Source organism: Plectropomus leopardus, chromosome 16 (genome assembly GCF_026936395.1).
Source record: "Plectropomus leopardus strain MGB_pleo_1.0 chromosome 16, ASM2693639v1, whole genome shotgun sequence".
Classification (NCBI taxonomy): Eukaryota; Metazoa; Chordata; class Actinopteri; order Perciformes; family Serranidae; genus Plectropomus; species Plectropomus leopardus.
In genome coordinates, this window is record NC_142191.1 from 2,327,089 (window position 1) to 2,355,005 (window position 27,917).

The 27,917-nt window shown below is 38.5% G+C and overlaps 1 protein-coding gene across 1 annotated transcript; it reads right to left on the reverse strand.

The window, feature by feature from the left end:
* Positions 1 to 2,145: 2,145 nt before the first annotated feature.
* Positions 2,146 to 27,646, reverse strand: calm1b (calmodulin 1b). Its single transcript, XM_042504108.2, has 6 exons — positions 27,505 to 27,646; positions 17,247 to 17,277; positions 15,397 to 15,540; positions 5,772 to 5,878; positions 4,549 to 4,684; positions 2,146 to 3,222 (listed from the first exon to the last, which is right to left on the reverse strand). Exons 1-6 carry the CDS (start codon positions 27,505 to 27,507, stop codon positions 3,194 to 3,196), a joined length of 450 nt encoding a protein of 149 aa, XP_042360042.1. The 5' UTR covers positions 27,508 to 27,646; the 3' UTR covers positions 2,146 to 3,193.
* Positions 27,647 to 27,917: the final 271 nt, after the last annotated feature.

The window sequence follows — 27,917 nt, forward strand, 5'->3', positions numbered from 1 at the left end:
ATCACCTTTTCTCCTGTAATACATTGTGCACTCTCACTATATTGTGTTCTCACAATAAATGTTGCCCTTTCGCAATACTTATGCTGTTTCTCACATTACTTTTGCATTCTCCCGCAATAAATTTTGGACTTGCAATACTTTTTTGACATTTTAGAATAAGTTTTCCTGCAAAACATTTGTCTTCTCTTGCAATAGATTTTCCTGCAATACTTCTGCGTTATGTTTCAATACATTTTGCACTCCTGCTATAATTTTGCATTTCCTCACATTGCATTTGCATTCTCTTGCAATACATTTTGCACTCACAATACTTTGTGTTCTCTAGTAACAAATTTGCACTCTTGCAATATGTTTGCGTTGTCTCATACTTCTGCATGCTTTCAGTAAATTTTACACTCGCTATACTTTTGCAATCTCTCCCATTACTATTACATTATCTTACAATACATTTTGCACTTTTAATACTTTTGCGTACTAGCTAACACGAACTGCGACATTATCTAAAAGTCAACATATGACATCATACGGTCATTTGCACATTGGTGAAATCATCACGCATAAATTTTCATCAAGGGTAATTAAAGCATTAAAACACTGCTGAATTAAAAGCAATGTAAAAATCCTCATTGATACATTTGAATGACATGTGCTATGGCACTTATACTATAGTGCAACATTTTCTTGCACTTTCCATCCAGGGAGCGTGAAACTAACTACAGAATCTCAAGATAACTGAACTCCCACTTCTGCTGCAGGCTGCATCCCCACTGATGGCGGAGGAGCCTTGGACTGCAGTTACTCTCAACAGCATGCATGGGAATGAATTACGATAATGTTTTCTCTCTTTTTCCTTAATGGTCTGAATAAGTTGTTAAATTTGTATAAACTAAGTTGCTGAGAGAGTTGCTAAAACTCAAGCACAAACGTTGGCCTATTTTGTGTAGCTAAGTTTATAATTAAGACAACAACAAAACACGTTTGTTCCGTAGGCTGCCTGTCCATAACGTGTAACTCCATGGCAACTTAAATGTTAAATTGTAATGCAAAACAATGGCGAGATAACGCAAAATTTATTGCAAAAGATTACATTTCGCAGTGACCCTTGTGGGGCTCCGTACTTTATAGATCATTCTGAAAAGAGTGTCCCAGTAATGAGTCCTGAAACTCGTAATGTGTTAGCATTTCAGCACCTGTGGTTCCCACATCTCAAAGTCCTTTGGATGGATTTTTGGATAGATGCCTAAAATAATCATGCGACTGTGGTTTAGTTCATTTATAGCCTGGATGTTAGCTTTTTACTTCTGGCGACTGCATTTAGGCTTCAAAATCCTGAAAGCGTTATTCAATTGTGAAGATTATCTTGCTGAACAAAACACTGAAGTACCATAAACGTTTGTTACAGAGATTATTTTTTGCAATGATCCAAAATCCAGAGAACAAATCCCACAGACCACTGGTTCCTAACTAGTCCAGTAACAGGGTCCAGATTTCTCCTTAGCCCTTTGAAACCTGAGCAAATTAGCTTGATTTCTTTGAAAAAGCATGGGAAGGGGGCAATAAGCAAACAAGAAAAGATTACCCAAAAACTTGTAAAAAAAAAAAAAAAAAAAATTTAATTATAATTATAAATTAAGCTTTCCCATAGCTTTTTTTCTTTTCTTCCTATATGTTTTTCAGCTTTTTAAAATTATATTTTTAAAATAAAATATTTATTTTTTTCAAGGTCCACACATTAGATAAATTACCACGTTCAATTTGATTTCACAAAATGTAAACAACCCGTTGGCTTAGAGCACAAAAAAATAATAAAACATATTGCATGAATAAACAGAAACAGTGCTTTCAAAATAAAAGCTCGGTCCTGAAAATTCACTGTATTTCAAATTAATTAATGTTTTTTTTTTTTTTTCTAAAAAAGCTTGGCATTCATGAGTCAACTGCGGTCCATTTAGAATGGATCCGTGACCCAATTTTGGGCCGCAAACCACAACGACAGGCTTTTGATAAGGGAACGAGGGAGATGTTGACTTTGGCCTACAGAAAAACGTCATCCCTGAGCACTACGTTGCAAGATAACGCAAAATTTAACGCGAGGTAACACAAATATATATTTTCAAAGTACAAGAAAGACGACATCAGACAAAATAAAGTTCATGGTCTTTTATTTGAAAAAAAAAATAAAGACTAGCATGTACAACTTGGAATGAATGTAAACTGAACTCAGATGAACAGTCGTAAAGACTGGTGCGCTGACACTCCGAACAGCATGCGCCGTGAACACAGTACACCCCTCACTATGCTCATTTCTGAGTCGAGAAACAGAAGAAGAAAAAGAAAAGTGAAGGCCAGTGATTCTCTCTTCCAAGAAAAGAGGACAGACACTCCATCTCAGCGAAAAAAAAAAAAACAGAAAAAAAAAATAGAAAGCTCACCGTAAGACTCTTTAAGTCCCCCCCTCCTTTAAAAAAGGGCAGGACGCACAACTACTAAGATGGCCGTCCAAAGAACATAACAAAAACAAAAGAACATGCCAAACATTTGAAAATGTATTTTTTGTACATTTTTTTCTTTTTATCTAGCATACAATTAAGTCCCGTTCCACTTTTGACGCTTGAGTTAGAACCTGGTATACTCTCTCATCTTACCAGTACAGGGTTCCTCTCCAAATACAAAAAAACTGTACCAAACCAACAAGAGGACAGCTTATAGTGGAATCAGCACGCTCTGGTAGCCCGGAGGAGGGATGGGGGGCGGGGGGTTTAGTGCTCCGGTCTCAAGCTGCATGCATGAAGAACAGAAAACAGAGAGAAAGAAGAGATGGCCAGCCCAGACATTTACCACGAGCAAATGGAACTGGAAGGAGTTCGCCAAATGCTTTTGCTTGAGTCTGAAGGTAGTAGTTACAGGGTTTGTTGTTATTATTTTTACTTGTTAAGTACTGATGCTAAACTGATCTCCGGGGGGAGGGGACAGGATCACTAACCATCATTTTTCATGCAGATATTTTTTGTATATTTTTATATTTTTCCTGTGTGGACAGAAGGATATTTTATTTCAACATTCAATTATTTTCTATACAGAAACAGTATGAATAAATGAACATTTCTTTTTTTCCAAGAGGTAAGTAAAACATTTTGATTTTTTTTTTCTTTTTTTTTTCTTCTAAGAGGGGACGGGACGGGGCGGGCAAGCTTCACTTCGCAGTCATCATCTGTACAAACTCTGCAGAGAAGAAGAAGAGAGAGAGAGAGGGGTCATACACATTTTTACCACAACATTTCCCTGACTTTTCTATGACTTTGAGGCAAATTTTAAAGATCACACATTCTCTGAAATGACATTTGATATTGATACACCTTATGTTCTCTTCCAATACTATACAAGAGTTTTAGGGGAAAAAAAATCTAAAAAAAAATCATGAATTCAGAACATGATTACTTAACATTTAAGTATGACTTTGATCAATTTCTGGCAATTAAAAAAAAATACTTTTGGTGATCTTTAAATAAATATTTTGGGCATTTTTAATTTTCTTCTTTTAAACATTTTTGACATTTTTTAAGACAAAATGGCTTTTTTCCCCCTTACAATGTATTAGTGGGTTTTTTTTTAAAAGAAAACAAAAACCTATGTGGGATGACCAAAATAACACATTTATCACAGCCAGATTAAAAAATTTACAAAAAGTCCTTAAACAAATCATGTGATATTATACACGTTTGGCAAACAAAATTCCATAACCTTTCCAAAACTTTGAGGATATATTTAGTTTCCTACAACTTTCCCAGGCCTGGAAATTGCTATTTCCAAATTCTAAGACTTTTCAGGTTTTGGACGAGCATGTGAATGCTGGAGAGGACAAAAGACAATGGGGACGTCGGGTTTTCGGCTCTGGCACAGCCTGTTGCCAGTGAGAGCAGTCACCTGCTAAATTGTTAAACGCTTTATTAATTTTTTAATCAACCTGAGCAGGTTCAGAACACACATCCTAATTAGTGTCCGCTTTCCGAACGGCTTCCACGTTCATCTCATTAAACCCGTCTGATTAAAAAGCTCCTGCTTACAGTTTGGACGCGCACGTATGAAATAAATAAATAAGAAGCAGCGTACTCTGTCTGCGGTACAATGGGAGGATGAAAGTAGGGCACTTTTCAGCCAAAGACTTATGGACTGTTCATAATATATCAACAGCCTTCTAGAAAATGAGCGCAGTCTCTCGTGTAATGTGCCGAGGGAGCGGCGGGAGGGGGAGGGGAGGAGGGAGGCAGCGAGAGAGAAAGAGTGAAAAGGCTCCTGGCGCACTGATGCTAATTCAGAAGGATGGCTTTCTCCCATCTCTGTTTCAGTGGGCTCCGTGTACAGCCCCCCTCTAATAACTAATATTATGTGTGGCTGGCTTGTCTCGCAGTCGCCCTCAGAGAAATACACAGCTTGGAAAATGAAGTGCTCTGCCCCCCCCCTTTAAATAAAAGCTTACACCGTGGCCTAGAAACTGAAGCTATTTGTGCAGCCGGGACATTTTAGCGCACGCCTCTTTCACGACTTTACCTTCGTAGTTGACCTGTCCGTCTCCGTCGATGTCTGCTTCTCTGATCATCTCGTCCACCTCCTCGTCCGTTAGCTTCTCGCCCAGGTTCGTCATGACGTGACGGAGCTCTGCAGCGCTGATGTAGCCGTTCCCGTCCTGGAAACATGCGGCACACGGGATCAAATGTGTGAAACCAGTAAAGTCCCAAAAGATAACAACTGATAGGGGGAAAAAATCCCACCTGATTAATAAATGAGGAGACATGATGAAAAGGTGCGAAATGGACATGAAGATGAAAACATATTGCTTTTGTTTTACTTCTTCAGGTAAAACTCTACCTAGCCTAGCCTGGTTTTACCAAAAGAGAGAAAAAAAATAATTTCTTAACTATAATTTAAATGTCTGATATTATATATATATGTATATATATATATATATATATATATATATAAATCATATATTTATATTTAATTATATTATATTTTATTTTTTTAAATATATTTTTCAGTAATTTCCAGTTTTTTTTCTTGTCCCCTTTTTACCATTTTTTCCTAAATTTGCTCATTGCCTTTTCCATGTTTTGGAAGACTATTAAACCTATTTTCTCAGGTTTTAGAGATTTTAAGATTGTGAAAAACATCTAAATGCAGCACAAGAAAAACTGATATCAATCCAGATTTCAAAAGGTTAAACGTCTGATATCTGAGAAAATTGTCTGATTTTATTGTAAAATTTTACTGTAAAAATGTCTCAAAAATTACCCCCAAAAAATTATGTAAAAAAGGTAAATGGTACAAAACAAATGACTTGAAACTTAGCTTAGATAATTATTAGATATTATCAAAAAATAGAGAAAAATCTCCAGATTTTTTTTTGTTTTATAATTCTCCTAATTATGTTTTTAAAAATGACGTTACCGAAAAAATATATCATTTTTAAAAAGCATTTTCTTCTGTCACTTTGTTTATTTTTCTGTTTAATTTTGTTTTTTCTGTAATTTTTATTTACCTATTAATTTCAAATTTTCTTGCTAATTTTGAGTCCCTTTCTTGTTTAGCTGCTCATTGCCTTCACCCCATTTTTTTTGGAAAGAAATAAAGTCAAACCGCTCAGCTTTCATCTTCATTCTTTCAGCTTTCTCAGTTGTTCTTCTCCTGATCGTCACAGACATTTACGTAACATTTGCTCCACAGAAATTAAAAATAAAACTTTGCAGAGCTTGGACAATGCTCTCTTTGTTTACCTTGTCAAATACCCGGAAAGCCTCGCGGATCTCCTCCTCGCTGTCTGTGTCCTTCATTTTTCTGGCCATCATGGTCAGGAACTCCGGGAAATCGATGGTTCCGTTACCTGGAAGCGGAGATCAATGACGCACATTTAATCAGCAAAAAATCGCAATTACCTAAAAGCAGATAAGTAGAGATAATGTAACGCCGCATTTAGCTGATGAGAAGCAGCTGAGTGGAAATATTCAGAGCGGACTCAAAGACTTCATATTCATTTAGTCCTCTTTATTTTTACCCCTCTGAGTACGTTTAATTTATCGTACGGGTCGTAACTTCTTTAACGAGTTGTACCTGACAGCAGAGATGCAACGGTTACAGATGCTGATGATACGATGACAATCAGAGGAAAAATCCCAAATTTAAAAAATATAATGCATTAATTTATTTCACAACACTACGGATGTTTCAAACACATGAGCACTTTTAATTGTATTTTTGTTAAAAATAATCGATTTAATGTTACATTTGTTCATGCTCTTATTGGGGTTGCAGTGCAGGCTTTAACTGGGTATAAAAGTGTATTTTATCTAATCACAACGGCATGTTTTTTACAGTTTTAATAATAAATGAAAGAAAGATATCGAGACTAGGAGTCGACTGATGTTGGTTTTTCAGGGCCAATACTCATACCAATTAATCGTAGATAATAAGACTGATAACTGATGTTTGAAACCGATATGCATTTGAAATAAAAATGAAAATCTTTGTGTCAATATTTAGCATTTCAACAAACTAACAACACAAAACTTTGTTTGAATGCTTTTCACAAATGTTTAATCAAAACTTTAACTTTCAATATCATAAACAGCAAGTTCCCTGAAACTTTTTTATAAAGTCAAGTGAAAATTTAAAACAAACACTTTCTTTGCACTTTTTAAATGAATCATTTTATCGGCGATCATTAAAATAATAAAACGCCAATACAGATAATCTACAAAACGCCAAATATCGGCCCCAGAAATCGGCCTGGTCGATTGTCTGTCCACCCTTAATATTGACTGTCTTTTATGAAGGAGTTTTGACCCTGATGTCATTTTGGCGCAGCGCTCCTTTTCGCCTTTATGTCGCTCTCGTATGAAACTTTTCTTGCTTGAAGTTGTTGCTGCGCGGCTTCATAAGCCGCTGCACCAGATTTGTTTTTGTTCTGCCTGCAGTCAACGATGTTCGTTCAATGAAAAAAATAAAATAATAATGCATCATAATTTCACTTTTTTGAGAGTGAGAGCAGGAACACTGAGTGTAGCTGAGCTACAAGACTGTGATTTTTTTAAAGCGCCGCTAACACTGACATCAGTAAATCACTGAATCATTCAGCGGTTCAGTGTCAGCGACGCTGCAACTTCAGACATGACCAATCGCAAAATCATCATGACGAATCAGTCCTGAAATCATTTTACACATCGTCTACACAGATCGAACACCTGAATTTAATGCTTTTTAAGACCATTGGAGACAATATTTAACCAAATATAAGACTGAATTTTGGACAAATCTACCTGCATGTGTAAAGTTAGGCAGTATATGGTTCTACTAGTCCTCTATGCTGTGCCAGGGTAGGGTTTTTTTTTTGTATTTTATTTTATTTTACAGATACAGAGTTAAGTTCATTGTACAATTATTGCAGATTTATAAAATCAGAAATGTGGACTTTCACACAGAGGAGCTCGACACACTTTGAGAAAATAAAAAAGATGGATAAATTAAATTAGATGAAATACTTGTGGAAATTAAAACCTTATAGATTCAATTTAATGAGTCTGAAGGCTTGATATCTATAACATGTAAGACTTTGTAATGACCTGCAGACGCCCACGTTCAGCGCACGCCTTCCTTCCTGTGAAAAAACACCGAGACCGCAGGATGAGAGGAGGACGAGGACGAGGACGAGGGGGGAGTAATGTATGTGTGCTTCCTTTTCTTCCTCAGGGAAGCCCCGGGAAGACGCTGCATATGTAACACGCAGCGCAGCAGGACAGCGGGGGACCCGCGGCCACTCATCCATAATGTAGACGTATAGTACACAGAGCAGCGCGGCCTTCCAGGAGCCGCCATAAATCAAAGGCTCGACTCTCCTGGTGACGCCGACTGCAGGGGAAGCACCGAAAAACTGGGAGCTTCAGTCCAGATACTTCATCCCTCATGTCCACTTTTAGGACATTTCTAGGATTTAAAGACGTTTATAGGATTTTAGGACATTTCTAAGAGTAAAGGACTTTCTAGGATTTCAGGACAGCTACAGGATTTTACAATTTTTTTGCACTGTGACACCTTATGGAGACTAAACGCACAAAAACAATTCCCAGTGTGAATGATTTTATTTTTATTGTGAATTAGAGAATTGTTAGGGGGCCACCTATCAGGGGCCAGATTTGGCCCCTTTAGGCTGTGAGCTGAGTATCACTGCTCTTTGCCTTCAACTCTGTGCTTTGATGGTGTTAATGGCAGCTGCTGTGCCGGCGGTGCATGTATGCGTGCCATCGGATCAATATCCATGTTCCTGTTGTCAAGAAGGATTATCTGGGGATCAGACCCTCCTGACTGAGGAGGGATCTGTGAGGAACTCTGCAGCTCACCGACCGCAACCCCAGCAGGGAGAACGGTGGCGAATTTAACGGCGGTGAGCGTTGAAGTTGGGACATAGTGCGGCGGCGGTGTGTTATAATTAAAAACTGACAAAAAATAAACATATATCTGGATTGAGGAGAAGGTCAGGGACACCGAGGGCGAAGCACCCGGGAGGATTAGCCCCGCGGTGGGACGGATGGGGCGGAGGGATTGTACGCAGATTAACCAATGACAGAGCACGCCTCAGAGTGGGATACAGAAGAGAATGCATGTGTGTGTGTGTGTGTGTGTGTGTGTGTGTGTGTGTGTGTGTGTGTGAGAGTGTGTGTGTGTGTGTGTGTGTGTGTGTGTGTGTGAGAGTGTGTGTGTGTGTGTGTGTGTGTGTGGGACGGAAAAGGGATGCAGCAGTAATGTGATGGGGCAGATGGTGATCTCATAGCCCGGGGTAACAATCTAAGGACCTGTTATCTAACACACAGAGACAGCCAGCAGCACCGAGGGAACACATGCTGCCGCTGGGGGGTTGGGGATGGAAGCTGAGGGGACGGAGACTGAAGGAATGGGGGTTGTCCCAGTCTTGGTGGACTAGAAAAAACCATCATCTAAGGGGGACTAGTGGAGCTCAGCAACCCTCGAGTGATATCTGCTGAACTGCTCCTCCAGCTGCTGCTGCTGCGATGGAGGAGGAGGAGGAGGAGGAGGGAGGGATGAAGATAGGGAGGAGAGAGAAAATGGTGGGAGGGAAAGAGAGAGAAAAAAGAGAGCGGGAGGGAGTGAGTGGGCGGTGGAGAGGGAGATGGAGATGAGGGAGCTGTGAAGAGAATATAAGGAGTGAACCGAGTGGGAGATGGTGCGATTACACATAAGAGGTGCTGACGCAAACTATAGAAGGCTGAGGCATCTGTGTGTGTGTGTGTGTGTGTATGTGTGTGAGTGTGAGTGTGAATGTGAGCGTATGTGTGTGAGTGTGTGCGTGTGTGTGGTCATCGCTTTTTCCTGCATCATAAAGCTGACTTCCATCGAAAATGAGGTGTTGCGTAAAGATGAGTGATGTGACCAAATCTAATATTTTTGTCACATTTAAACTGTTGCACGTTCCCTTTAACCCTTTGAAGCCTGGTTCATCATCGATTTTCTTGTGTTGCACTCGCACGACTCTCACAAGCACTGAAACCCGAGCAGATTGCTTTGATTTATTTCGAATGAGCAACTTGGCATAAAATTTCCTGCAAATTGCAGGAAATTAGTATAAAGTGACAAGAAAAATGACCTAAAAAAGAAGCAAGAAGGTCATGTTTATTCAGGTTTCAAAGGGTTAAAGCTTCTGCAAACGTGGATTGAAATAGCTCTACATCCCAACTGAGCGCCAAATTCTCCAACAGTCCAGTTTGTGCCTGATTGCGTCCGGCGCTCTGAGGGGCCGATCACACAGAGACGCATCGCGAGAGAAGCGTCGTCAGTAAAACCATTGTTTCCCTCTGCTACAGCGCGCCTGTCATGCTCCTCTTTTGCTGCTGCGTGACACGTTGTCCAGTGACACTCATGACCACTCATGAGTGTCACTTTTGGCCACATACACGCAAACCCGCTGGAGGCGCTCACAGCTGTTTTTTCAGATGCGCTTCCAAGGTGTTTTTGGAGCAGTTGCACCTAGCGCAATGTATAATGCGAAATGCTCATTCCCACTGCACAAAAAAACACTAACATCTGGCTGTAAATGCAATGAGAAAGCGTACAAATGGCATTCAAACCCGAGTCAAATAATGCAACTCTGCATTAGAGACAGGATTTTATCGCCTCTGGCTCCAATCGGCATTGATGTGAACACAACAATTACCCTCCTTCTCCTCTCAAGCAGCTAAAACACAGATCCAATTTAATGGGCACCAAGTTTGAAAAAGAGAAACCAAATTAAGTCGAGATATAGAAGAGAAGAAACCACTGAAAAGTTTTCAAAGAAGTCTGTCACTCCTGCGGTCTCCTGTTTCCCTGCTTGTGACGTCACACGGACACACCAACAAACCAAACCACACACACACACAAAAGCTGACAGAAACGCAGACAGCGGTGTGTTCACTGGCAGTGGGAATGGAGTCTATTGCCTATATTTCGCTGGTTTACCCATGGTTAAAAAAAACCTGCGTCACGTGCTAATTTTGTTGGGAAAGTGGTAAGAGTGAGTGTTTCTGAACGCACCCTGAACTTTCAAAATAAAAAGATTTGCAAAATAAAACATTTCACCCCGTCACTCAACGGTAAGTTTACAAAATGATTTATCGATATTTGTGCAGCATCTGATGTAGGGTACTTACTACGAACTAACCTGTGCAGAGTATGTGTGCAATTATTTTAGGTAAGGCATGTGTTCAATACTCAGGGCACTGTGCAGTACTCCTCAGATCCGGTGAGGATACTGTGTTAATCGTAGTCTGGCTGTATATGCATGTGGCCGTGTTTTCTGTGTCTCTTGTATGTCCGAGACAAATGTTTCCTAAGGGAGACAATGAAGGTTAATCTTATCTTATTTCTTTAGCATACAGTTAACATAACGTAGCACATGCAACACGAGCTGAGATGCAAACTTTTGTTATCAAAACTATGAATGCAATGATAAATTATGACGATGTAGGTTTAGTTAACACTAGTGCCATATTATTAATATATTCTTGTTATTTTATAGCTTTCCCATTTGCCACAAACTCTCTGGTGTCGGTAAAAGCCAGCTAACACACACACAAACACTGCAAAATGTGTTGAATTTAAAAGGATACTTTTAAATTCAACACGCCTACGTGGCCATTCTCACTTTGTTTAGTTAATTTTGTGAAATTTTTTTAATGACAAGTGAAAACTGGTCTCTGTACTTTTTTACTTTGACTTTTATATCTTGTTTATCATTGCCTGACTTTAATTTATTTTTATTTTTTGCATTTTTTTTCATAGTGAAGCACTTCGAGCTATTATTTTTAAATAAGTTTCAGGTATTTCCTTTACTTTTTACTAATTTCTTGCTATTTTTGGATCATGTCCTCTTAAGCTGATCATTGCCTTTTTTATCTTTTTGAACGAAATTAAGCCAATTTGCCCAGGTTTAAAAGGGGTCTTTTAAAAAAATTATTTTTGTTATTATAGCCCCATTTACTTAGTGAGTACATTCAGGGGATGCTGCAGCAATATGAAATCTCTTGTATAATTTCCAGCAGGTGCGATCTGTGATTTGTGTGGTTGTGAAATAAACAGCAGCATTTCCAGTCGATACTGTAACCCTCAACTGTTCATAAACAGCGGCTCGGCTTTTACAATCAAAACGCCGGCAGCTCTTCGTCCCATCCTGTCCTCCATTCATTGTAAATTCTTTGCTGCGGCCTCCTTGTTTGGTAAATAAAGCTGATTTTGAATGGACCAGCTGACATCCCATGGCTGTGCCTATGTGGGTACTGGATGTGCAGAGCGCAGAGAGGCCTTATGTAACCACTTTTATTTTCCATTACTAGCTTCATTGCTGTCTGACCTAGATTGCATCAGCCAAGGGAGGCAGAGGCAGAACAAGGGGATGTTAGTGACGGTGTGTGTGTGTGTGTGTGTGTGTGTGTGTGTGTGCTCCTGGGTGTAACGGAGGGGGGAGGGCGCTGAGGATGGTGGGAGGACGTTTCAATAAAGGGGCAGCCAAGCCGCGGTGCGATTGATTTCTCCTGATCAATGTGTTCCCCATTTACAAAATCCTATAAGCTGACAGCAGCTGCAGCGGCGGCGGCAGCGGGGTGAAGGCCCACCGATGGCCAAAGTCCTCGCCACTGCCGCCAAAGGACGGTCAGCTCAGGAGCTCCTGGCCAACTTCGCACACTCCTCCTTTAACCCTTCGAAACCTGGATCAGCATCAGTTTTCTCGTGCTGCATTCAGACGCCTTTAACGAACACTTAAACCTCTGAAACATCAGCAGTTGGTTTGATTTCTTTCAAAAACAAAAGGCTAACAGCAATTTGACAAGAAATATCCCGCAAAAAGCAGGAAATTTGTAAAAGGTTAAAAATGAGAAAGAGCGAGAGAGAGAATTATTAGATGAAAGAAAATATTCTGGAAAATATATTGTTGTTATTATTGTATTTATACATTCAACACTGTGTTGCAGAGAGAATTTATTATATTATATTTTTATTTATTTTGTTCTTTTTCAGTTTTTTCTCTCAGGTCATTTCCTTGTTTTCTTTTTCAAAAATGCTATTTTTTAGGTAATTATCTTGTAACTTTTAAAAAAACTTTTTTAAAAATAAAAATACAATAACGTTGAGCCCTGAGCAGGGGTCGGCAACCTTTACTATCAAAAGAGCTACTAAGACGACGAGCTGCATTTTAATGCTAAGAGCGTTTAAACAAGAGACTGAGAGCTGTTTCCAGTTTATTTCAATTTTTATATATCATTTTATTTTTTATATATCATAGTTTTATATTTAATCCAGGTCACTCTGCATGAACAGCAGTTAAGATCAATACCACATTTGACTTTACATTTGATCAAACACGTGAATCAATAAAAAAGTTTCTTCCCATTGAGCAAACACTGACTTATAAAATAACCTTGTTATGAATGTTAGTACACTCGCTTGGCTGCTTTATAGGCAAAAGTTTGCTTTTTTTTTGCTTCAGCTAAAAAATACAGATAATAAAATGTGCAACTACTAAAAAGTAATTGATAGCTACCAGGAGCAAAATAACAAAATATATAATTTTTTATTGTCAATTGTCAACACTTTTTTCATGCTTTCCTCCATTTCTGCTGCCCGGAAACGCCACGCAAACGTCACAACTCTGTAACTCTGGTATCATCCAAATTTCTCATTTTCACACTTATAATTACAACTTTGGAGGGGCGTTCATGTGCTCCTACGTCATCAATATGGTAAATACAATATTCCCGCGGAGCACATGAAGGCTGCACTAATTAGCCTAACTAATTAACCAATTAGCAAAGGGTTAACCCTTTGAAACTTTGGTAATCAGGCTTGATTTCCACAAACATGGGAAGAAGACCATGAGCAATTTAACTGAAACCACCTGTACCTCCAAAAATAAAGCTGAAAAAAAGAAATAACCTGAAAAAGGTGCTTAAATTATTAATTATTATTATAATTAAATTATAAGAACTCTGTAAAATAATTTTAAAAATAATTTTAAATGATAATTACAATTCATTTTTATTTCTAAATTTGGCTTTTTCTAAAATAATTTTCTAAATCTACTGATTTCTTGCCAAGTTGCTCATTGCCTTTTTTCCACATTTTTGAAAGAAATCAAATTTTCTCAGCGTTTTAAAGGGAACGAATACTTGTGAAAGGCGTCTGAAAGCAGCATAAAAAAAATAATGTCACTCCAAATGTGAAGGGTATATTGACATACCTTTACCATGACACATGATTACACACACAGTGACAGTTTTTGGCCGTATCGGCCACCTCGGAGATGAATTTTGGCGCTCAGCGTGTGGCGTTCACACTGACACTCGCCGTGTTGCGCTCACAGGCTCTGAAAGCGCCTCTTGCGCATCCATATCGCTGACATTGTCAGCCATGATGGAGCTGAACACACAGTGACTAAACTGCTGACACAGAGAGACGCGTCATCCGAAAATAAAGCCGGCCAGACAGTTGGCCCGCACAGTTGGTGGACAGTTGGTAGGAAAGGGAGGGAGGTGGGCGACAACGCGGAGACGGGGCCGTAATGGATGTGCTGTTTAATCCCTCCTGCAGTTACAACAGAGGTTTCAGCGCCGCAGTCGTGCAACAAAAATGGTGAAATTCTTTTCCTCCCAAATGGCCGAAATTAATAGATAAATCTCCCAAAGAACTGAAGCACCAAATGAGAGTGTGCCAGTAAGTCATTTCGCTGATTAAAAACGGGGCAGCGAGCAGGAGGGGATCAGTGTGACTGCTGGTGGGAACAGAATGGCTTCACCTTATTAACCTAAATATTAAAAAACCCGTCCTACTCGCTCGCCACACACTTTGTCAAACGCCGGCACAATTAACAATTTAACTGCTGATTATTCACCTTTTAAATACATTTTCCCAGTAAATGAAGGCAGAAGTGAGCGCTGTGATTGTGCCGGTGAGACGTTTCACTCTGATAGAAAATGATTCACAAAAAAAAGAAGCCTCAGAAGAAATGATGACAGCTGTCTGATAGTACCGAACATGAGGCCAAATCTCAAGATTAAAAAAGTGTGAGATGAAGTTTACAGTGTGAAACTCACTAATATTCATCTTTAGGGTCCACTTTAATATTTCATACTCGAATCGCTCTGCGCACGAAATGCCCTTTTCAAAATCAGACTTTAAAAAATATTTACATTTGTATTATTTTCTACTTTAACTGACTTGAGTCCTAATCATACATATCAAATATTCATTAATCTTCAATTTTTTAAACCTTTAAACACAAAGTTTATGTCACTATGCAACTGTATTTGCAGATGAAAAAAAACACCAAAAAGTGAATTATTTTTAATATACTACATGCAAAGAAGATTATTATTATTACCAAATATGGTCAAAATGACCTCAGCAGGTGGAAAATAGTCAAAATGACAAATTCAGAGTCAAAAGCCCAGAATGACACCCAGAAATAATACAAGTCCTGTTTTTCTGCTCTGATGGCTGTGGGATCAAAAATGTCAGTTTGAATGGGTTTCAATGGAGCATTTTTGGACCTGAACAGTCTGAATGTAACTATTTAGTTTCCACAGTGTATTTTAGACTTATTGTAGGAGCTGAGCTGCAAATTCACTGATTACACTCAAATACATTTATGATATATGCATGAACACACACACAATTATCAAAAACATGAAGAATGAAAAGTGTGTAAAATGCAAACGTTTTTCCCGAGCACAAAAGGGGAATAAATAACAAAAGAAACAACAGCAATAAGAAAATAAGTATCGGCCCAGAATTGATCAGATCAGTAAAAAGCACCTCGCAGCAGTTTGGAGTATCATGGGTTAATCATGTGCGTAAACTGACCGTCAGCGTCCACCTCGTTGATCATGTCCTGCAGCTCGGCCTCTGTGGGGTTCTGGCCCAGCGACCTCATGACGGTGCCGAGCTCTTTGGTGGTGATGGTGCCGTCACCATCCTTGTCGAATAAGGAGAAAGCCTCCTTGAACTCTGCGGGGGGGCGAGACGGCAGCAGGTTAGATTACTGTCGCCGCGCAGGTAAAGAAACGGGTTACATCAGGACGCCGCGGTCAGGTCGGGAGGGTTAATCCCCCTCCTGAGACCGGAAGACGCCGCGTTAAATAAGTGCATGCTCGTCTGTAAACTGGCTCACATGAGACCGGACAGAAGTGGTGTTGTTAACCCTTTAACACCTGGATCGTCATCAGTTATTTAGATTTTTTTTATTTAGACGCTTTTTACAAGCGTCTAAACCTCTAAGGCCTGAGAAAAGGGTTTTTTTATTTTGGGGAAAAAGGCAATGAGCAACTTGGAAAGAAATGTCTCGAAATATGCAAAAAAAAAAAAAAAAAAAAACTCCAATAATAAAAGGTGATTAAGTCATCTAAAAAAATTGCTTGGGTGGGGGATTATATGATATTATCAAAAAAACTAGGGATAAATGACCAGAAAATTTGATTTATAAATCTAATCATTGCACATTTGGCTTTATTCTACAAAATAAAATTTTTCTATATATTTTTTCTTTTTTTTTCTTATCACATTCTTAAGGTCTTTTTTTACTCTTCTTTTTTATTGTTTATTTTCAGTTAATTTTCTTGTAACTTTTGGTAAATTTCCTGCTGATTTTTTGTGAAGTTGCTCATTGCATTCTTCTTCTTATGCCTTTTTAACTGAAAACAAGTCGGTTTAATCAAGTGTTAAAGGGTTAAATGTGCTAAAGACAGTTTATCTCACACTGTGGTAAAATAGAGAACAGCGCGGAGGCTAAAAAAAAAAATCGATTTTACTGTGAGAACTTGTCTGCAGAGGCACGTTTCTAAACCTCGGGCCCTGGACTCCCGCGCGGGGAGGTGCAGCAGCGCTGAGCGTTAGCTCGGAGCTTTAGCACGAGCTAATTAGCCACAGAGGAGGTTTGACGGAGAAAAGTGCAGCATCCAAAGGCCACATCACTTATTTATCAGAAATATCACAAAAACTGTCTATTCACTGTGGTTTCTCTCTGGACTCATGACATGCTGCAATTCATCTTCCCCTCATTTCCTCTTCAAGTCCAAAAGTTAATGATCTGCCGAGGGACAGCCCCTTCAGTGCACATGCCCCCGTTAACCCTTTGAAACCTCAGCAAAATGGATTTTTTTTCTTTATTAAAAAACATGAAAAAAAAGCAATGAGCAACTTAAAAAGAAAAAATGATCCAAAAAATTTGCCAAAAAGAAAAGTTTAAAAAAGTACCAGAAAATTACTTGAAAAATGGCAGCAAAAAAATAAAAGTAAAAAAAAAAAGTGACCTGGAAAAATATGTTTAATTCTGTAACATTATTTTAAATATATAATTATAAATATAGTTTTAAAAAATGTTACAGAATTTAATTATTTTTAAGCATTTTTTCAGGTCATTTAATTGTTGTTTTTTTTTTTACTTTCCTTTTTCCCTTTTGAATTGTTTTTCAGGTAATTTTATTGTATTTTTTTTTTTAATTAATTTTTGGGTCATTTCTTCTAAAGTTGCTCATTGCCTTCTTCACCTAGTTTTGAAAGAAATCAAGCAAACTTATCAGGTTTCAAAGGGTTAAGTGGCGTATAAGCAACCGGCTAATGAGAGAAATCAGCTTTATTGAGTAACACAGCGAGTAAATATGTGCAGAAAAGGAGGAGGAGGAGTAAGGAGAAGAAAAAGCTCTTTCAGTTCCTACCTGCGATCTGCTCCTCTGTTAGCTGGTCAGCCTGCGGGTAGGAAAAAAAAGAAGGAGAGCATTACAAACAATGAAGTTTCTCAACAAGAAAACTATTCCAAGACCGAAACTGTTGCGTCATCACATTCCTCAGCGTCCCCGCCCACCAACCACCAACACCGGCCGCAGTGTTCGGGGGTCTGCTGCTGCAGAGCTGCAGTCTGCTGTCTGCACGGCCAACGCTAACCAACGACAATACCCCCAAATTTAACTCCATCAAACCCTTTACTCACCATTTAGTTCACACAGATGATCAAATACAAAGCCAAGAAAGCAATAACGTTAAATCGGGTAAAAGTAAGAAAGCAAAACATTAGTGAATATTAAGAAATTAAGATCTAATTCATGCGTAAATTATTGGTGTTTTTAAGGTGGATTGTCCTGTTTGAGCAGCTGTGGTTGTTGGTTGGTTATGTATTATTTTTTAATCGGTTGTTTTACGTTTACATTTTTGAGTAAGATAGTTGAGAATAATTTTTTTTTGTTTTGTTTATTTTATTTTATTTTTATTGGTAGTTGATCGATTAGTGATTTAATTTTTATTATCTTTGATAAAAATTGTCAATGCAGTTGTATTTTTGTATTACCATTAACATTGTTATTATTATATTCATTTTTATTTGTTCAGTTATTTATTTTATCGATTACTATTATTACTTTTGTTTTCTGTTAGAGTGTTGTTTTGGACCACAGGAAGACTCGCTCGTTGCCAAGGCGTCAGCCAATGGAGATCCTTATAATAACCAACAACAAACTTTAAAAAAGCGGGAAAAAAACAAGAGTACAAACAAACAAAACAAACAAAAGACAACTCAAACAAACATAAACACATAAAGCGTCGCCTGGTTCTGGTTATATTTCATGTCGGAGTTTGCAGGGCGAGTTTGGTTTAGTATTAGTCTTTTTTTGTACTCACGCCTGCACTTTTGTTTTTTAACACTTTTTCTTGTTTCCTGCTTTCCTCCTTTTATTTTCCTCAGCTACATAATTTACATTTAAATCTGTAAATTAATTATCATTCAATAAACTGAGGATGACAGAGGACGTGTTTCAATGTCTGTATTTCCTTTTTGTAAATTTTAATTAGAATCCAATTCGAGTCCATCCTGAATCCACTTAAAGAAACAGTTCACCCAAAAAAATGACTGAAATTTGTGAAGATAACTTTGTTTTTCTCGTGTGCCTCCGCAGCAAACAGAGAATCAGATAAAGATGAACATGATAAATTAAAGTAAATGTGTAAAAACAGCAAAGCTTTTTCAACACATCAAACTCTCACACAGATCCAAACCCAAAATAAATAATAACAATAATCCAAATATCCGCTGTAAAAGTTGTGTGAAAGTTTGTGAACAGATGTTTTGAGCAGATAGTTTTGCTGTCGTTAAACGTGCTCCACGTTTACTTCAGTTCATGAAAAATGATCGCCTTTTTGGATTCTTCGTTCGCCATGACGGTAAGTGAGAAAAAATACATTTTCTTCACAAATTCAATGAGATACAACGTGGATAGTTCATATAAAAATGGTCATTTGTGGGTAAAGTATCACTTTACGACTGCGATATGAAGAAAATATGCAACAATGTTGACAATTATCAATCCTGATAAATAAGCATAAAAAACTGTCCTCCGTTCTGCCTCTTTGCTTCTAAAAACAACAAAAATATAGTTTGTTTCAAAAATAGTAAATCACTTTTCAATTTTTAATAATAATAATAATGCATTTTATTTGTAGGCACCTCAATGCAGAGTTAAAAACAACCGTATAACAACACATCAGTTAGAGGAGAAGTTTTCAGTGAATGAAATCAAATGTTTAAAGTTTAGTGCGACCGGATCGAGCTCAGGGATCAGTTTGAATATGAAAGTTTAAAAAGATGATTTTTAAGTTGAGATTTGAAAACTTTTATCAAATATGAGTTAAAGTTAACATCACAATGACGATAAAACAAAAACGAGACATTGTGCCGCTCTGACGTCAGTCTGACTTTAACCTCTGAAGTTAATAATGATGCTGAAATCATATCAGATGTGACGCTCAAAGGCTCAGACTTTTAAAAGATTTTAAAAAGAAATTATTTAAAGGTTGTTTGTTTGATTTCACCACAAAGCTGCGACACAGAGAGCACAACAAAGTGTTATTAAAATATTGGAATTTTGATACAAAACCTAAAATATTTGATACTTTTTTCGATACAACGGGAAAAAGATGACATTGAGCGCAAAGATTTTAAATATTTAAAAGATAAATATACAAAGTCTATTACGAAGTCTATAACTTCAAGAAAAAAAGTCAAAATTCTCAGATTTAAGCTTCTTAAAAATGAGTATTTTCTGTTTTCTTTCCTCCTCTGTGACATTACACTGAAGGTTTTTGGGTTGTGGATGAAACATTTGAGGACGTCATCTCAAGCTTTGGAAAACACTGATCAGCATCAGCATGAGCAGAAAAGCTGAATAACAGTTGTCAGGGAACAAATTGATACATCGTAGTATCTCAATATTTTGCGTGCCAATATTGCATCAATACACAGATGCCAAGTATCATTTTTTTCACCAAAATATTTAGACTGCAAATATATATTAAGCTTTTATTTTACCCTGCAAGAATAATACAATCAATTGTTTATTAAGTCCATTAAATACATTCGTCAGCATTTATTTTATCTAATAAGATAAAGTTTTCCTTTAGGGACATATTTGCAGTTAAAAAAAAGTTTTAAAAAAAACCCCAATATATCGTAATCACAATACTCAGCATATCGCATTAATGTATCGTGACTTGAGTATCGTGATAATCTCATATCGTGGAGTCCAAACTCTAGACAGAGCGAGAAGTTGGTGCATCGATGCTGCAGAAAACGAGTGTTTAAACGTAATTTACAACTGACAAATATTGATTTATCAATATTTTTGACGACACTATAACAAAATTCACTGCACAAATTTAAACTTCCAGCTGATAGCTGGCTCAGAGAGTCGGCTACACCTCAGCGCTCCACACATGGAGGACTGCTGGGCGACGAGACGCTGCAGAGACGCCGGAGAGAACGTTTCAGGTCGTTTCAGGACAAATCAGCAGCAGGGGAGCGTTTCCATGGTCGTACCGACGGGAGAAACGGCCCGCTGCTGTGTTGGCGCAGATCGCCTCCCCTCCCAGCCCGCTCCCTCGGCTCGCTGATGGTTGACAGTGACTCACACATGCTTTAAATGGTTTGCAGGCGAGCATCCGCGGCCTTTTACATCGAAGGATCAGGCATCTTTGTGAAGGAGCTTCTGCTTTCAAACAGCAGCAAAGTGTGCAGCCCGAGGCGCAAAAACTCCCACAGGTACCCTCCCATCACTGTTTTTTATTTATCTAATTATCATTAACAGACCACACTGACATCACTGTGTTTGGCAGAACACACACCGATTAACACGCTCACTCTTAACCCTTTAAAACCTGAGCAAAAAGGCCTGATTTCTTTTAAAAACAGGGGAAGAAGGCAGTGAGCAACAATTGAAGGAACAACATGAAAATTAGCAAGGACTTTGTTAAAAAAAAAAAAAAAAAGTATTAAATTTGAATTTGAAAAATTCCATTAAAAATAAATAAAAATAAACAAAAAAGACCACCTGGGAAAAGTGATTTTGAAGTGTAATAATTTTAACACAATTTCAAATATGTAATTAAAAAAACAGATACTTTTTTCCTTTTCCTTTTTTTTTTGATGACCCGAAAATTAGCAAGATATCAAAATTACAAAAAATTACAAGAAATTAACCTGAAAATTAGTACAAAAAGGAAAAAAAAGAAGAGAAAGTTAAAAAATGATCAGGGAAAATGATTTTTTTTAAATTAAATTTGTAATGTTATTATTTTTTTTAAATAATGTTCTAAATCTACTTATTTCTTGCAATTTGTGGAAAATTTCTACCAAAGTTGCTCATTGTTTAGAAAAAAAATGCACCAATTTTCTCAGAGTTCAAAGGCTGAAATAAATGTGAAAGTGTCTAAAAGCAGCACAAGAAAGTGATGTCGCTCCAGGTTTCAAAGGGTTAACGGCATTCTTTCTCAACACTGAAACTTTCCATCCTCATGTTTCCCGGGAATTAGTCCAAGTAGTCGGTTCCCCCTCAGAGCCTCCGGCCCGTCGGTGTGTTTACGTGTTTTTGTACGAGCTCACGCTGCAAGCAAACATCCCAAAACCATCATCCTTAAACCGCGTCGCCGTGGAAACCTGAGCCTCGTAAAGTCCATGTTTGGAGCTGAGGGCGTTTAAAAAAAAAAACTCTGGAGCAACATCACTTTGCTTGTGTTGCATTCAGGCGCCTTTCGAAAATATTTAAACCTCTGAACACGATTTCTTTAAAAATGTAGAAAAAAAGGCAATAAGTAACTTGGTAAGAAATGTTCCTGATGCTGCAAGAAATTATTTTGCATACAAAAGTAAATTTTAAAAATCTCTGCAAAATGTTTCCAGGAAAGAAAATAGACAAAATTTATATTCTAATTATCATAATTACATCATTTAAAATCTTGTTACAAATATTTTATCATTTTAAGCTCATATTCAGGTAATTTCCTCCTAGTTTTTAATATTTTTTGCTAAATTTTGGGTAATTTCTTCTTTCTTTGCTTGTTGTTTTCTTCCCTTGTTTCACAAAATTGGAAGAAATTAGTAGATTTTGGAATTTTTTTTAAAGCTAAGTAAAAATGTATAAGAAGAAAGAAGAAAAGAAAGCTAGGGAAAAACTATATTTATAACTATCATAAAAATGTGTTTTTTAAACATTTTATAAAAAATGACCAATATCATACCTTGTATAATTACATATTTAAAATAATGTTACATTATTATTATTATTATATTTAAGCACTTTTTTATCACTAATTCTCAGGTTATTTTCTTGTGCTTTTTACTAACTCCATGCTAATTTTTGGTTCATTTTTGTCTTTCGTTGACCATTGCCATCTTCCCATGTTTTTGAATGAAATCAAGATCATTTATTTTAATTTAGCTATGGAAAAACGTGAGGAAAAAAAGAAAAAAAACAACTTTATTATTATCAGAATGAAATATTTAAAATCATGTTAAAAAGTATTAGAATTTCTAAGCGTTTTTACTCGGTCATTACCTTTTTTTTAACTAATTTTCTTGGAATTTTCTCATCATTTTTTTTTTTTTACTTATTTCTTGCTCATTTTTGGGTCATTTCTTCTTTTCTTGATTCCTGCCTTTTTTCCATGTTTCTGAAAGACAATCAAGCCAATTTGTTCAAGTTTTCGGAGGGTTAATTTGTGAATTGAGCCTGTAAATTGAGTTTGCTGCATAAGGAGCAGATTGGGTTGGACGGGATGAGATTTAGCAGAGCTGACCTTTAACTTCACTGAAACTCGAGCAGCAGCAGCAGGATGCATTGATCCGGCCGGCGATGTCTCACGGAGAACATCGCTCATACAATTAGCTGACATGATTTAATGTTCTCCCTCCCTGCGCCGTCTTCCTGTCTCCATTTCCAGAGTCGGAAATGTCTCGAGACAAAACAGCGACGTTAACGTTGCCGCCCAGCATCCTCTGACCGCCTCCACTTTTTACCCTCGTGTTAATTTCTCCTCCCTGTTGATGGCGTCCTGTCTTCCCTTTAGTCACCCTGTTTGTCATGCTGCTCCCGCTGTCTCTCTCTGTCCCCTGCTGTCTCTCTAAGTGGACAGGGTGTGGGGTTTGGTGACTCAGCGCCATGGATCCTCCCCTGGCTTCGGCCCAAGCTGTCAGGGCCTCACGGTGCAGCTGCACCACCAGGCCCACTACCGGCCCATCCCTTCCTTTTCTCCCCTTTTTTCCTCCTTCTTTTCTTTTGATTTCAGCCAATAACGACGACGACTCCTCCAGACCCCCCCCCCCGTATGTATGTGACATACTGTTCAGAGGAAACTCCCTGTGATTCACCGGCCTCGGTGTCCCATGGACCCCGGTGTTCAGTGCCAGGCTCTAACAGCTTGTGGAGGACTGGGAGTGTTTCGGGGGGGCTCTGCTGGCAGCAGGTTGCTGGCATGAGTGGGTCACCACTCCCACTGTTGCCCGGGCAGCCGGTCCCAGTAACGCGCTCCAAACAGGACTGTGGGAGGCTTTTCACCAGCCAGCGAGGAATAACTTATCCTCTGAGTCGATGTGGGTTCCCACACATTGTCATGGACAAAATTTCAAAACTTTTCAATGACTTTTCCAGGGCCCAAAAAAATTTTTTTTTCCTTGCCCAATTTACCCGCTGTTTTTAAAACATGTAAGATTCAAACTATTCAAACGTAATTTCAGCATCTCGCGCGATGTGTTCAAGGACTGTTGGAAATTTAAAACTACAACGATAATTTCTGCTTTTAAAGTTATGGCAATGGAAAACTGTGTCATTTTGGTGATTTTTAAAGAAATATACCTATAAAATTTTTTTTTAAAAAAACACACAAAATGCTCAAAAATGCTTTTTAAAAAAGAAAAAAAATTCCAAAAATTATTGAGAAAAAAAAGAAAGAATATTTAAGTGCTTTAAAATTGCCATAAATTTTTAAAAAAGGAACATTTTTTTAACTCTACAATAAAAATCACCAAAAATATAAAAAGAAGAAAAATAATCACCAGAAATTGTTTAGGAAAACATGTCTTCTAAACCTGTTTTCTTATGCACACAGAAAAACAAAATTTTAAAAAATCACCAAAATTTTTAACATTTTCTATAAAATTTGCCAAAATTAAAAAAATAAAAAAATATAGAAGTCTTTTAAAACATGCCTTCCAAACCAGTAGGCCCACAGGTTTAGAAGGCTGTAAAACAAACACTAATTACAGCCATGTAAGGTTTTATGCCCCTTCAGGCAAAATAGCGTAAAAAACATTTGTGGGAATGTGTGAAGAAAATTTAGAAACTTTTGTGATGAACAAACAAATAAAAACAACCAAAATGTTACGAGTTACGTTTGATTTGATCAAGGACGCAAAATGGTGCAAGAGAACTCCAGCGATCATCTTTATCCACGCCCAAACTGATCCTGAAGTTTATCCCCTCTGAGTGAAAGATGCACGGCCAGCTGTCACTCACACACACACACACACACACACACACACACACACACACACACACACACACACACACACACACACACACACACAAACACACACACACACACACACACACACACACACACACACACACACACTTCCATTCATCCTAACACGAGCACAAACACAAAGAGTGAGTGTGGCGCACACACTTGTTTTCTATAGCTCCACAGAGCGATGAACGCCTCCTCTCTTTGAGGCCGGACAAAAGGCGGCGAGGCCTCGGGGCGGGGATGCAGGGGGTGGAGGGGGTTTGGGGGTGAGGGGGCAGTAGGGGATGGGTGGTAAACAACACCAGCCTCCCTGCAGCCTGCGGGCAGGGCCGGTCCACCATATGGCCTGGCGGTGGATGTAAGGTGGCCGGGCACTCTTCCTCCGCACCGCTTTATCGCTCCCAGACGTCGGGAACACAGGACATGGCGAGGTGTTGCTGCCAAGCATATAAATTATTCACTGCAGCGGATCGGATGTCCCTGCAGTTACTAAACATGCATCAGCAAACAAGAGCGTAACAGGAACAGGATAGGGCCTTAGCATGGCCCCACTACTTATTCGATACTTCCAGCTCAATGGGGGAGGCTGTTTCCACTTCAGCCGCCGTATTGATGCGGCGAGGGGCTCGCGCCTGCAGATTTTCAGTGATGGAGACGAACTCCATAAACAATTCCACTTTACACTCCAATTACCGCGATGCAACGTGAGACTGCACGGCGGCTTGATACCATATAAGGGATATTTGATCACAGCGGAGGGGGGGAACGGCTTCTTGACTCCCTCGGGACATTAATCATCTATCAGCCTCGATAATCGATGGATTTGTTTGAAGGCCTCTTTGTGTGACGTAGCCGGCGGCGGCTCGCTTTCATCCTGCTGATGTCAGCGTGAAAGTGTCAAAAGCTAGTAAAAGTGCAAATATCTCACCAGAAAATGACTTTGATAGAAGTTTTAGTCACCTGTAAGAATATTTCTTGAATAGAAGTTTTAAAATATCTCATATTTAAGTATCAAAAGTAATTTTCTGACATTAAATATAATTAAGTATTGAAAGTAAAAGTACCTCACCTGCACATGTAAACTGTTTAAAGTCCCTTTTTGTATCTGAGCGTGAAAATGAATAAATAATAAACTAAACAAGTTAATGCTGTTACTAAAACAGCTGAATTTTGAGAATTATGAAGTCGATTTCTACATATTATGCACAACCTTAAAAATGGAGCGTACATGACCCTTAAAACAACTTTTTTTCATAGCTTTAAAAGGTTTAAAGAACAAAGTCCTTTTTTGTCCCTTCCTCCTTCATTCCCTGTTTTGTATGACGTAAGTAAATTGCTGCAGAGAAATTTAGATTTAGATTAAAAGTAAAAGTTGGGACGATAAATAATTGTTTGATTAAGAATTCAACAGAATGAAATTTATCAAATCTATCAATCAATAAACTGTGCAATGCTGTCACAGTGTTGCTGTGAGCTCAGACTGAGGAAAAAACGTATTTGGTATTGTTTCAAAAAAGCAATGTTTTTATTTTTAAAAAATAATTTTAAAAAGATTAATTGATTATTAATTGTTGTGATCATTAATTAATAGTGCTTACAAGTGCTTTGCATACTAAACTTCTACTTATTCGGACACCTTTATGTATATAGTATTTTATGTATATAGCATATTTTAATTTTTTTTAGCATTAACTTATTTATTTTTTATATTTAAAGTTTTATAGTATATTATTTGTATTATATATTTATTTTTTCAGAATGTTCTTGTTTTTTTTCTATAGATAGATTTTTTTTCTCTCTTCTTGTGTGATGTATCACTGTTTTTTCTGCTCCTTTATCACCTGCTGGATTCCACAGCTCTATCTATCTATCTATCTATCTATCTATCTATCTATCGATCTATCTATCGATCTATCTATGAAGAATTTGCAGTCTAAGTTGACAGAAATATAAAAATTCACGTTAAGTACAGATACTTCCCCAAAATACTTGAGTACAATGACAAAGTATTATTACTTCGTTACATTACAACACTAGAAAGTGTGTCTGCAACATCTGGTCGGAGCGATGTGTTCAAATTTGCAAGTCACTGAGGCCTGCTGCAACATTTCTCTGAATTTAAGCCGCTGCGGAATAAAACTTTTAAAAATGCATCAGAGCACCACCAGGGTCTATTTTTTTCGTGTTTTGTAATAGGTGGTGTTAGGAATAGAAAAAAAGTCGACTGAAGTCCGCAGCTGTTGATGTTTTGTGGTGTCCACATAAAAAAAAGAGCTGCTTCACGGACACATTTGCATAACATCGAAAAAAAATTTGCAAAGAGGCAACCAAATCAGGCGATAGACAGATAACGCAGCCCGAGACGAGCCCCGCACAGCACGGGAGGCTGCAGCGAGAAGGTGCGCCTCATGCATGTGCAGCCTGCACACAACCAGGCGCTACAGTGGAGATACAACCTCGTAATTACAGAATATGGTCAGTTTCCGTTGCGGAACACTGACGAGATATTCCCCCCATCACGGCTCGAGGACCAAGATGGTGCAACACAGAAAGAGAGAGAGAGAGAGAGAGAGAAATGGGGAAGCTGGTTTTCCTCCTGACGGGAGGAGCGTCACTGACGGGTTCACCGTGTTCAAAAAGCGGAAACACACAATAAAACATGAAACATGTAAAGCCTGCTACATGTCGAGGCAGCTGCACGGCTCTCAGAAAAAAATCGCGCCCTGGTTGCATTTATGGCTGCAGAAATGTGCTGTAACCACCCAGAAATAGCTCCGATAGCACCAAATCCAGTCCAAGAATTAATTCGATCTGCACCATGCAGCCGAGAACCACCCGGTAAACTGCGCAGTTATGAGGAAATACGCTCAGGTTTTTTACACGTTGGACCCATTTGTTTCTTTAAGCACAAAAAAGAACAAAAGACGCACCATAATAAGGCTTCACATTACGCCATGCAGCAGGCTGAACATAGAAAATGCGGTTTTGCGGGCGTTTTCCGCCTCCTTTACGCACACGGACAGCTCAAACACGGAATCAATGAGTGCGCACCAAAACAGCCTGCACGAGCACAAAAGGCTTCTCTAACATTTAATTCCTCCACTGCAGAGAATGAATGACGATACTTACCATGTCGGATGGGTTGTGTGCTTGTCGGTCTGTGGACGCAGACTAGGAGTGTGGTCGTTCCTTAGATGGAGTTCCACTGGCGGGTTAGGAGTGTGTATATTGGCCGTGGCCAGAATGGGGATTGCCTTGTGTATCCCTCCGCCACGCTAGCACTGATCACTCACTTCCTTATTTCAATTCAGGGGGTTTGCTGCAGCAGCGGCGGTGCAGGCCTCCAGCGCGGGACGTGCCAATCAGCGCGGCTTTAAACGCCTGCAGTGCACGGAGCGCATCCCGACGCTCACGCCACACCGCAGCATGCAAACACACGCAGCAATTTTTGAGAATGTTACAATGCAACCAATGCAATGATTTAGTAAAGTTTTGTTTATGTTTTCAGAATACTCTTTGTAAAGTTTGGGCAACATTCTCTA

Bases quoted from the DNA above. Each gene is read 5' to 3' on its own strand.
- calm1b (XM_042504108.2), bottom strand. The intron at 5,879-15,396 runs GTCAGTTTACGC...CTCCGCTTCCAG, and splicing joins CAACGAGGTGGACGCTGACG to GTAACGGAACCATCGATTTC. The intron at 4,685-5,771 runs GTAAACAAAGAG...GCATGTTTCCAG, and splicing joins CTTTCCGGGTATTTGACAAG to GACGGGAACGGCTACATCAG.